The sequence below is a fragment of the Bacillus rossius genome, chromosome 1 (assembly GCF_032445375.1).
Source record: "Bacillus rossius redtenbacheri isolate Brsri chromosome 1, Brsri_v3, whole genome shotgun sequence".
Taxonomy (NCBI): Eukaryota; Metazoa; Arthropoda; class Insecta; order Phasmatodea; family Bacillidae; genus Bacillus; species Bacillus rossius.
The window spans coordinates 77,491,458-77,504,437 of NC_086330.1; the positions used below are offsets into that span (position 1 = coordinate 77,491,458).

Consider the following 12,980-nt stretch of genomic DNA (forward strand, 5'->3'; position numbering starts at 1 on the left):
TTACTGGTGACCTGTGTCACATACTGAAAAAGTACGAAAATGGCAGATTTTTATTCTAAAATTATGTAATTTGCAAACAATAAAACCAATTTGTATTTGAATATTAAAAAGGTGAAATTTTAGACTTGACGTGAGTGCATTTTCCCTGGTAGGTTAGTTTTAAAATCTAGAAAATAATATAAAATTAAAATGATAAAAGGACATTTATGTTTTCTTTTATGTTATCACATACTCATAACATTACATTAATAAGACAGCTCATAAATCTAATTTCCAATATTAATTTTGTCTAAATTCATTGTAAGATTTCAAAATATGTCCTATTAACAATTTTCAGAGAAGCTAATTGGACATCAACTAACTTACCAGACTAGTTTGATAAATATAACCAACAATTTATTTTACGAAGAAACACAAAGTAATAAGTATAGTTTGAGATAGTAAAAGTTTCCGAAATAAACTAAAATCCTAAGTAAAATTAAACCATCTGGCGTTTTTATTTATATTAAGTTTGAAGCGTTCGTTTTTTCTTTAACAAATTGTGGGTATTTAATTTCATGACAAACGTAGGTGTTTTAATGAGATAATTATTTTTTGTAGTCACATGTTATCATATTGAATATTTTATATAGGTAACAATGTAAAGGCTATATGTATATCTAATATAAGATAGCAAAACTAATGGACTGAGCTATGTATTTAACGTTCTTACAATAATCTTTACTTACAATAATTATATAAACAAACAACAATTAATAATTCTTTGTCTTAAAGCACAATGTGTATATATATAGAAACCTAATCTCTTATTAAATTTTTTTTTCTCCACTGGCAAGATTTGAACCACCTAAATAGAAAATCTTCCACACGCTCTACCGAGACATTATATCATGAGGAAGTGACAATGTAAAATAAACATGTTACTGCCAAATTTCTTATTTCTTTCTTTCTTACTGTGGATATGATCTTCGCCTTCAACGCGACAAGAACTAAGATATTTTTTCCATGGTTTAATTGATTCATACTTTTAAAACACATCAAAATAAGTTAATATTTTGCTCCAGTTTTCTTAAACGCCATAAGAAATATTTAGTAATGTTTTCATAAAAGTTATACATATATTTGCAAAATTAACCATAGCAAAGTGTTTTACAAATTTACAATACTTTTCTTGTAATATTATTTACTATTTCTTGAGTTGTGTTTTTGGAAATACGCTATGGGTGGTAACACTGTATGTCATGAGACACCTCCATAACGGGAAAGGTTTATTTTCTTTGTTTATCGTTCTTGTTGACTCTGTCTCGTCTGTGCTGTAATAATTTATTTGACTAATTCCTTACAATTAATTTTCTGTACTGTCTATGGTTTTATAATTTTTGGCATCCCCTGATTTTAGCTTCTTCTCTGTGTGTTTGCATATTTATTTTTTATTCGTATAGTATTAGGGTTTCTAATGATATACAGTATAACCAGCAATGGCGTATATGCAAAACAATATCTTAATTCAATCTTTCCTATTGCAAGAACCATTCAAGAGACAAAACTATTTCTTGGCAATTGGTTTCTAAAATAATGTTTCGCAAAAGTACAAAAAAAATTGAGTGAGCCTTTCAATACTCGCTAGAGATGTGTAACATCTAATCTCGCTAATGAGCAAATTCATTTGTTCTCATATAGCAAATACAATTTTAAAACGCAACTCGGACACTAAATATAAAGTAGAATTCGTTACAATAAAGTCTAGTGTGATAAAAATACGCAAATTGTATTTTCAACTACATTTATGGACGCGAATCACACGTAGTTTTCGCACCCGCCGCTAGAATTCGCTGCCGGAGCAGCTACGTCGACTATAGAATCATTCGTTTTGCAGACCTAAATTTCAAACTAAATATATAAAAACGCCCTGCTAGAAGCGGGTCTAGTTGAAATTCATTGAACAGTTAATACTGTAAAGTTTCCCTTTGGCTTCGGGGAACTTTTGGTTCGCGCCATCCGCTACAGATGACAGCACCGTTCCACGCGACTTCCGTCCCATTCGCGAAATAACTTCTCCTACCGAACGCCGTACACCGAGAGCTAAGAAATGTTTTCCGCGCATCGCATTAGAGCGACTTGCGGCTGTCGCGCGTGTTGTAACCTCTCCTCTCGCGAGGTGTCAGGTGACGAGCGCAGGGGAAGGTCCCCCCGGGGAAGTACCAGCAGCGACTGCGGCCTTCGACACTCGGCGGCGCTCAGCTTCCGCGAAGGCGGGCCTTGCCCGGGCTGATCCTCTCGAGGGTTGATAAGCCCCGCGCCGGGTCCAGCGGGCACCAGAGTCCCGCCGTGCGTCGTCCTGTCGGGTGAGTCCTCTACACGCCGACCACCGCAGGCCTTGAGCCGCGGTCCTTGTGTCGCAGAAGCTCGAAGTCGTTTTAACATCTTAGCTCTCGGTATACGGCATTTGGCATGGAGTAGTTTAATGAGTGGAACGGGAGTCAAGGAACGAAAATGCGCGTAAAAACGGTGCTGTCATCTGTGGTGGATGGCGCGAACCAAACGTTCCCAAAGCCAAAGGAAAACTTGTCGAAAAACAAGTTCCGAAGCCGGGGTTTGGTATTATTCAGTCTTTTTTTCTTCCTTTTTATAAGTACCGTTTCATTTTATAGTTTAAAATTTCGTTCTGCTAATCAAATGATTCGATATTAGACATAACTGCTTCGGCAGCGAATTCTAGCGCCGAGTACGGAAACTTCGTGTGATTCGCATCCAGAAATGTTGTTGAAACCACAATTAGCGTATTTTAATCAACCTAGACTTTATTTTAAATAGTTCTACGTCAAATTCAGTGTCCTAGTTTCGTATTTAAAGTGTATTTGCAACCTCGTTGACAAGGTTGGATCCACAAATCTCTGGCAAGAACTAAAAGACTCGCTCACAGTTTTTAACCCGATGTTCACTGCAAATGGGCTGGAAACTATTACGTCAGGATTGTGATCACAATCAAAATTTTATATTATGTTAACAGCTTCGTATTATGACAAAATAATTTCATTTCAATGTTTATCCACGCGTAGAACTAGAAAATGCAAACAATTGAATCTTAAATTTATTAATTATATTTTTATCATTAAACACTTAAACTATCGGAATATTATGCTTTTAGTACTAGAAAAAAAATTAGGAAATAACATTCATTTAAGTATTGAATCCGTCAATTAAAATGAAAAGCGAAAAGAAGATATATTTTAATTATTTCAAAAAATATTTGTACCATAGAAAATTAATTTAGTTTTACATTGCAAAAATGAAATACCTATATATTCTGAGTGCAGAGGTAAAAATATTTGTTTCGCATACTAAATTTTTAAAACCATTTCAAAATAATAAACATTTTTAAAAATATACATATATTTTAAAAAATAGCTAATTATTTCATTCATAGAAATAAGCATTGCAATAAATTTTTTTATAATATCTATGTGATACACATTGCCACATAGGTTAATTATTATTAATCCTCTGTTCTAAATTCGCTATTGCTTTTCTTTACCTACATAAAACCAACACGAGTAAAACAAGAGAAAAAATATATAAACATTTATCTTTACAATATTACTCTCCTGCCGTATACTTAAAATAATAAATTAATTATTTTGGCAAGAGAAACACTGTCATAAAAAGCGTGTATGTAGGTATTTTTCTTAAGTTTCTCTCAATATTAAGACGTTTTTTAATTTTTAAAATGTATTTGAGACACTTGAACTGGTTTAGATTCCCGACAGTTCGCCTCTGATCTGCAGCAGAGCCAAATGCCCTGGGGCTGATAGCGCATGATGGAACGGACGTCATTGAAACGAGGAGAAGCAGGGTTTATTTGACCTCACAGTTGCGTTATCATTGCTGTGTTTTGTTGCAGAACGCTTTCCAGGCCCCAAGATGAAACTGGTTATTGCAGTTCTGTGTTTCGCCGTTGCAGTCTGCATGGCGCTGCCTCCGCATGGCAAACAGCGCGTGAGTACCTATCGTGCAACACATGTATTTTAAAGCTACACAAACAAAAATTACTCATTTATTTCCATGCTCAGCCTAGAAACGACGATTGTTTTATAATAGATGTATGCACCAAAAACCATATTGAATTGTGTTAAGAGTTCAGACAATCGGTTACTCGTTTGTGAAAGAAAACAAAACCGTTTATTTTCTTCACATTTACCTAGATCTCATTGTAGTTGTATTCAGGACCGCCCACGGGATGGATGTTTGGTGCAAATTGCGCCATTGAAAAATATTGGGAAGGGGGGGGGGATGGGTGCTATTGATCGTCTGAAAACTGTTCCGGTGTAATGTCACTCAACCAACTTCCAGACACGTGATGAGCAGGGCACGCACAGGGGATGGAGATGGCTCATGCCTCCCCCTTTCTCATAGAATTACTAAAAAAAAATCTGTCATTCCCAACAACAGAAATAAATAATTTGAAAACCAAACCGCATGAAAAGAGGTTCTAATCCCAAATGAAATGCTGCGTACACTCTTATTGACAAAGGGTTTGGCTTAACGGTAAAGCATACCTGCTTATTCTGCACTCCGTTGAAAACCTAGATTAGTGATTACTCTTGCAAAATGAGAACGTTAAAGAAAATATTATTTATGGCCTTAAGTGAATTTTATGGGTAGGAATCCGTCCTTGATCAATGAGATGTTGAATTATTCATTTCTAAATACACGGAAACTAAATGAGGTGAAGCATAAATTTGGAATGGTATTTTCTTGAATTTAAGCCTATAATTGAAAATTAACTATGAGTTTTATTTCTCTCGTATTCGTTTAAGATGCATCATAACATTATTTTGATACAATAACAATACAATATATCCCTGTGTTCTTAATGAAGGAAAATTGCGTTACCTAACAAATATTTACGAAATGTAGGTCTCGATTTACAGAAACAATGGTACTACACAAAGGTTTCAAGTCTATATTTTCAACTGTCCATACCTACGTAAATACTCACGTTAGGTTATAAGCCATACTAATTTTTCTCTGAAATTTTTTTAAACTTTAATTTGCTCCACCTCTCGTCATATTGACGTCGTAAGAGACGGCAACACTCCCCTACACATATCAGAAATATTAAAGCAATATCAACTATATAGCGAGTAACGATATAAGTATTTTCCTGGAGTGATCTCGCCCATTGGTGCTGAGGACCTTGTGAATCTCTCAAAAGTCTGAATCACGTTTGTATGATTCATGTTAATAGGTAATCATTGAAACCATATTTGCTGAGGCATGGTGTTTTGGTCGGTAAACCTCTGGCAACGGTGATTCAAACCCAGGTCATTTGTAAACCGAGTTTAGTGCCTTACCACTGTTGAGCATGTCCGGAGTTCAGACTCTTCGTGATTGTAAAAAGCAGGATTCATCAACTTCTGATGATGAAAGTTCACCTTTGTAAACTTTTGTAAACACAGCCATCATTGATCTCATCCTGTGGCTCATCTAAACGTTGATGCATTACATCTGTTTGTGTCAGAAAATTTACTCGAAGGGCACGAGCATATGCATCTCCTATAAGCATATGTGTAACGGATGCTGCTTAAAATACCTTTGGACCATGGTTCTTGCAAACCATTACCATTCATTGTGTGTTTCACAGAGCCCATGAAATACATCATAAAATGAAAGCCACCTAGAATAAAACTTACGTTAGAAATCTTCTCAGAATCATCAGCAGCAAAAATATTAACTGCTTTGATGTAAAGAGGCTTATCAAATGTCACAAGAATGCCAAACGGACCATGTTTTTTTTTTTTTTTGCAACTTCAGCCGCATAGCACAGAGCTGTGTAGATTGCACTCGGATTTGCAGAGTTTTAATTGGTGAAAGGGAAAATAATTTCAATGTTGCTAGTATTATATTGCATCAGTCCACTCATTGCTTTATCCGTATAACCACCACACGATGGTGCAGATGAAATGTTGGCCCATGTACCACAAAGCCGCAAGATGTAGATTGACTTTGTTTGTTGTAGTTTACTACAAGTACCAGTATAATATGCATGGGCGTCGCAAGGATATATTTTTTGGGGAGGACTTCAATTGATTAAGTTGTTGAGAAATATCCATCCCCTGGGAAAAAAAAAGCGAGGTGTCCGGGTGTCCTCCCCCGGGAAAATTTGGGGTTAGAAGGTGCAAAAAAAGGTGGTTTTTAGGCATTTTTATTTCCTGAATATTCTAATTATAGTTGGTTACAATATATAATTTATTATTTTTCTAAAAAAATTTTCAGAGAAATTTTTTTTTTAAACACAGTTAACATGTCTGTATTCGGTATCGGACCTGATTTTGATTTTACACGAAGATCGAATTAAAAAGTGCTCACATTACCACGATTCGACTAAATGCACCATGCGCAACATATGGGTTATGTCACAGAAATTATATTTTTGATATAACTACCAAACTAAATATATATTATTGGAAGGGACGAAATTTAAGATTTTTATTATTGGGGGGAGGGGGTTATCTGTTCCCCCCCCCCCATCTCCGGTTGCGACGCCCATGTAATATGTAACTTCGGTGATCTGAATGAAGTGCATGAGTGTGCTGTGACCTCGTGGCAGGACGCGGAGGAGCGCGCGAGGCGGTCGCCCGGGGGCCGGGTGGTGGTCGACGTGGACCACGACAGCCGCCGCGGCACGGTGGCCACGGGCAAGGTGGGCGGCACCATCTGGCGCAGCGACGACGGCCGCGCGCGCCTCGAGGGCGGCGCCCAGGCGTCCAAGAGGCTGGAGGGCGGCAAGCCCGACGTGGGCGGCTTCGTCAACTTCAAGGTGGACCTCGACTAGTGAGCCTCGCCTTTCCTCCTCCCTTGTAGACTACACCAGTTACCCCCTCGGCCGAAACAAACAATCTTCTAAACTTCAAAACCCACTCACTAGAGTCGTCCACAGATACTATACCCTACCCACCAATACAATACTCTTCCGTATACCAAGCAATTTCCATCCCTGCCAAAAGATATCATCTCATATTCTCTAGTACCTTGTCCAACCCTCAATGGTTTTATACCCTGCTTAAAAGAACTACACCAATTTTTATTTTTTCCTGACCTAAACTAAAACTAAGTTTATTGTTAGGGAGGGGTCTGGGTTAGGGAAGACTCCATGTGCGTCCCAGGCCCTAAGCCTTCACGCCTCATCATGCTGGGTTTCAGCCATGCAGAAAGGGTAGCATGCATCGTGTGCTTGTTCGAGGATTAGACAACCATGGCGGCAATTGATGGAATTACTATATCCCCTAACTTAAACTCTATACTGTAACTAGTCAACTTGGGCCCAGGTTAAATATTGCAAGCATTAAGCAGGCAGGTTCTATACAGGACAATAAGGATGGTCCGGAAGAAGTGTTGGTCGGGGCAGAGTGTTTCAACCGTGCCTAACAATAAATATTCTATTATACCCACCAATACATTCCACGAACAACTCCTATCATTTCATAAATCCATTAGTTCCATCTTCTGCCCACAAATACACATTCTCGCTCAATAAAACCTTACCTTCCCCTCCAACATCATCACACGCCCATCAATATATTTCCATAATCGTCAGTGCTCATCAATAATGATTAATATATTATCTGCCCATATATTTAATACATAACCTCTCCTATCACTTGCTCATTATGAGTTTACCTTATCAACCAATAAACTTATTTATCTATAATACTTTCCCCTAGCAAACCACTCTTTCTAATATTTAACGATTATATTTAGGGGGAATGAGTATTTTCTCATGTACCTAGGCTCTCATGTACACAACGATGCACTCTCGTACTTACTGGCATCCTACACAACACTTTCTTTCCTGCCAATTTCCTTGGCCACCCGAAAAGCTGCAGCGAACCACCTTGGACATTGAAGATACGTCGACTTCAAGAGAAACGTCATTCATCTTCAACATAGACTCTAAGAACAGTTTACCTCTTGAAGGGTAAAGATTTGAAAGAACTGAATTGTTTATATAAGTGTTGTCTGCTTTACTGAAAATTGAATAAATATGTTTCTTGTTATATTTTATGTGTATTGCTTACTTATGCTTAATGTGGTATTACGCGTTTGCAATATATATTTTGTAAGAAAACAAAACAAAAATTCTTGAAATATACAGTTAGTAAGAAATACACACCTACTATTATCGCGGGACGATAAGTCTTAAGACTTAAATGACTGATAAGTTAATAATTTAATTTAAAAATGAAAAGTTATAATGTAAATACTGTCTGGATATTTTTTTTACGAACATTTAGTATATTTAGAACTTTTCATACTTTGGAATATTGTAGTTATTTTTAGCCATGTTTCCAATGTCTGTAACAAATGACGGTGTCAGTGTTAGTATACATAAGATATCTAAATGCATCGATTTATAATAATTGTACTAGCCCAATCCATTGCAAAAAGTGGTTTGGGTAAACCGCTATGATAAAGGATATCATTATTAAGTAGCCTAGAAAGAAGTCATCAGTTTGGAAACTCGTTAAAACATTTTGTCTACATTTTTTTTTTGGCAAACATACAGACATCACTAACTAGTACAGTGACCGCCACGTTTATTTTATTATTAAAATTAGTATTTACAATTAAATTTAATTATCTAAACATATAAAAGCGAAATATCACTCACTGACTAATCAACAGTTCTCTGAAACTATAACACCTACAAACTTGATATTTGGCAGGTATGTTCCTTATGCTTTATGAGCTTCCAGTAAGAACTGATTTTACGTAAGTCAAATCCAAAAGGGGTGAACGTCGGGGATGGTGTGCTAATACAGTAGTTCAGAGTGATAAAACTTCAATGCTACCAGCAATGAACATTATGGTCGGTTTACGTGTATGTAAATAATAATTTCAGACTATAATGTGTTGTAGACACACATATAATGTGTTGGCTGCTGCCTCGTGTGACACGGTGTTTCAAAATCTCTTTGTTGAGAGCTTTGAGGTACCCAGCGCGTTGCATGGCGGGATTTAGAATACTACAGATGTCGTTTGGTCCAGCCAAGCTGAGACCCAGCTTCCGCGTAAGGTGGGTCTGATGGGAAAACAGTTTTCACTTGAAAGTGTGTGTCAGCACTTACGCCGTGTTAGTGTCGGTGCAATAAAGGGTTAGCCACGCAAGAATCACAAAAACGTTGTGCGTGATCGCTACCTGAGGATATTATACGCGTGATCACATATTGGTTCAATGTCACAGCATTTCTGGTAGGCCATTTTGGTTGGTCGTTATCGCACATTTTAGTGACGCCGCCCTTTTTAAAGGCTATTATCACAAACTAGATGACATTAAAAGTTCTTCAATCTCTGAACAAAGCCCCAAAGCAATATTAGGTAGATTTAAAAGAAATACTACCTATTGTAGCCGTTACCATGGTGCGACTTTCGGAAAATTTTTATATAGTTTTACGTTTCATGGTCCATAGAATCCAAAACCATCGTCAACTCAAATGTTTATATATATCACAATTTTGTGTACACGATAACTGTATCAATTTTCCACAAATCACTTCCAGACTGTTATATAAAATCTAGTAGTGGAAAATATCCGACAAAAGTTGTAAAAATAGGTAAGTTTTTTTTTGTAACTCCCATAATGTGTAAAATATCACATCCGTTTGAAGGTTTCATAACACGTAGAAATAATTTTTTATAAGATAAACTATTGTTGCAGAGGGTTAAAAAAATAAAAGGGTAGAATTAAAAAAAAAATCATAATTTCTGTACCATGTACATTGTTAAATCCATTCTATTTTATTGTTAAACCTTAAACAATAATCTATGTTTTTCGTCTGAAATAATTTACTATACGACCAACCACTACTGAAAAAGGTAGAATAAACCAGGGTTGGAGGACAAAAAAAAAATTTAAATTCCCTTCGTAGGCACAACATCAAATTCGTTCGGATATTATGTAACACATAATTTTTATCTAAACTTTTGTTTAAAACGATTTTTGACTAGACGAACCTTTACTGCAAGGGTTTGAAAAAATGAAGAGAGAATTTAAAAAATCCGTAACTGCCTTGGTCGGTAGATTATAACAAACGTTATAATTGTTTGTCAATCTTATAATTTTTACCTAAAACGTTTGTCAGCAAAAATGTTTTGGTAATACAAACCATTACTACAAGGGGTGGAAATAACAAGATTAGAAAGAAGAAATTTCAATCCTTTTTTTAAGAGATATACATTCAAATCCATTATAATTTATTGTAAAACGCGTAAATCGTTGTCTGATCAATTTTTGATGAAACAAACTATTACTGTAAAAACCAGGGTATTAATTAAAAAAAAAAAAAAAACTTTCATAGTATCAAATTCGTCAGAATTCGTTAATAACCATCTTAATGTTACTTTAAACCTTTGTCCAAAAAAAATTATACCACCACGTGTTAGTGCAAGGGATAAAATGTAGTGTTTTAAGATAAGAATAATAATTGCATGGCTAGCTTATTAGGCATAATATGAAATTCATTAATACATTCAATGCTGGATACATTGAATTAAAAACATTAAAAATATTTTTTCAGCATGGAATATGAGAACATGTTAAATCAATAGTTTTTTAATATTAGCGAACTTATAAAACGTTATGTAGGCTACATTATGTTCTTAAAAATTTCCAGAAGTTTATAGAATTTTCCAAAACATTTACAGAAGAAATAGCTACTTTCAACTCTACCTACACCTGTAGGCTGTGCCGAAAGAATTTATTTATTTTTATTTTGTATGAAAATATCATCTAATTTGTTGACAAATTCACTTAAAATAGAACCGACACACAACCCCAGAAACAGACGTCCTTTGTCACAGTTTTAAGTGTTCTACCTATTTGAATTGTCATAAATTGAATGAAGAAAAACCCTGAGAAACTTTGTGATGAAAATTATAACACATATTTTATTATTTCAAGTGATGATTTCTGAATATAAAGACACTTGGTATATATGTTCCCATTATAACGGTAACGCTATCTAGATGTGTAATTTCTGTTGAATCAAGGAGTTATGTGTTGTAAAATTTTGCGTGTATTATATTTTTTTACATTTTAATATATTTGAACTTTACGTTGCGTTTGAATGTTCGTTGTTATTTATTTAATCATCAAGAGTTACACACGGCATATCCAAAGCCAATAATTTTTGAGCTCACCCATAAACTATGATAGAAAAAAGGTAACTGAAATAGTAACACAGATTTTTCGGCGAAGTAGGAGAATATAGTTACCTTACAATGGGTTAAAGAGTTTGAAAATTTGATATAGTATATATAAATATTTATATAACTAGCAGTTCTTGAGTGTTCCGCCTGTAATTTCAGTAGCATAGCACAGTTCTCAGCTATTTAGTTTCACAGCAGCTCAGCTAGTTCTCTATGCAAGAATTACAAATAAGATGTTTCATGATTTTAGTAATCATACAAACGCCATATTTGATCTGTTCTACAAAATGTGGTTACAATGGGGATAAGTAACTCGTTGAAAAATTATGGACATAAACTTTTGTTAAACATTTATGTGTCACATAAATACATGGATGTCATCAATTTTTCAGTCATTTGTAGTTGATAAATTTGCCATTATAAATTTAACAAAATATCGTTCAACTGTTGGAAAAAACATGTTACAATAACTTTGAATTTCCTGCACGTATATTGATATGTCACGTGCTATTTGAATTCATATTTCTAAGCTCTTACATACATTAATGTTTCACCCAATGCTTATTTTGGAGACAAGCTAAGTTGTCACAAACACAAACTTGATTCTAGTCATAACCGCTTCAAACTTGGCGCCGTATCGATACAGTGAGTACAAGGGAATACTGGTGGGCGTGAGTTAATGCGTGTGGTTACGAGCTATGACGTGCAGATCAACAGGCGCTAATTCATCCGAAATGACGTTTGACGTCAAATGCGTATTGCGTTTTTTATGTTGTGTTAATTAGTCAGCAATTAGTCGGACACCAATCTCCCCAAAGAGGTAAATATTGAATTATTCTAAAAAAAAATGAGGTCAGTTAATTTTAGAGCTATAAATATCCTTTGAGTAAAAAAAAAAAAAATATTTTGCACCACGTTCATGATTACGAGTTTACTAGAATTACATTTTTGCCACTACAAGGGCAATGAAACTATTACGCCAATGGTAATTTTTTTTTAAATTCCGAGTGGTTTAAACTCATATGCCGACTTATAATTTAACTGGACAAGCCTGTTTTGCAAATAATTTTTGTCATTTAAACATTTTTTTTAGATAAAGTTTTAGACGTTTGTTTAATAATTATGTTTCACCCCCTAAACATGAACTTTCAAGGATCCTTAACTTAGATTATAACAATTAAATAAAGTTTATGTTCGTTTAACTTTTTATTTTTAATAGGGTCTAACTAGCAGGTAGGTATAATTCATTTTCCATAGTAGTAATATACCTGAAGTAATACTCACAAGACGAAGAAATGCATGAGAAGTATTTTTGCACGACAATAGAAATCCAACTCAACGACGGGTGTGACATTAATTTTTTATACATAAAAAAAACTATACATGGTTTCAATTAGAGCGCATTGTTACAAAATAGAAAGCGAACCTGTGCATCACGAGTGTTATGGCTAGAGACCTGCCAAATTCGCGGTTTCGATGGCCTTCAGGATAGACTGCACATACCCCTGTACACTCGGGCAAATAACGCAAGTTCATTGGCTGCCGACTTGTAAGTCGTCTCAGTTGGTTTGTCTGTGATTCGATCCTTCTTTGGTTGAGGGTTTTTAACTGGTTGAGATTCGTCCAGATGAACAGTAAGCCAATAGCAAAATTATCTAAGAGGTATATGTGTTTGAATTGTAGCCTATTACAGAATGAATCCGCGAATTTGGCAGGTCTCTAGTGATGGCGAATGAGTTCATTCGATGAAAAATTTACGTTCGCCATTGCAG

General features: G+C 35.4%; 1 protein-coding gene across 1 annotated transcript; it reads left to right on the plus strand.

Annotated features, from left to right (window-relative positions):
• The first annotated feature begins 2,237 nt into the window (after nt 1–2,237).
• LOC134538115 (uncharacterized) lies at nt 2,238–8,059 on the plus strand. The gene is made up of 3 exons (XM_063379148.1): nt 2,238–2,345; nt 3,902–3,996; nt 6,611–8,059. The coding sequence occupies exons 2-3, from the start codon at nt 3,922–3,924 to the stop codon at nt 6,833–6,835; spliced, it is 300 nt and encodes a 99-aa protein (XP_063235218.1). The 5' UTR covers nt 2,238–2,345; nt 3,902–3,921; the 3' UTR covers nt 6,836–8,059.
• Nucleotides 8,060–12,980: the final 4,921 nt, after the last annotated feature.

Excerpts from the sequence above, each read along its gene's own strand:
- LOC134538115 (XM_063379148.1), top strand. The coding sequence starts at position 3,922 with ATGAAACTGGTTATTGCAGTTCTGTGTTTCGCCGTTGCAGTCTGCATG. Across the intron at positions 3,997-6,610 it reads CTCCGCATGGCAAACAGCGC|GACGCGGAGGAGCGCGCGAG; the intron begins GTGAGTACCTAT and ends ACCTCGTGGCAG.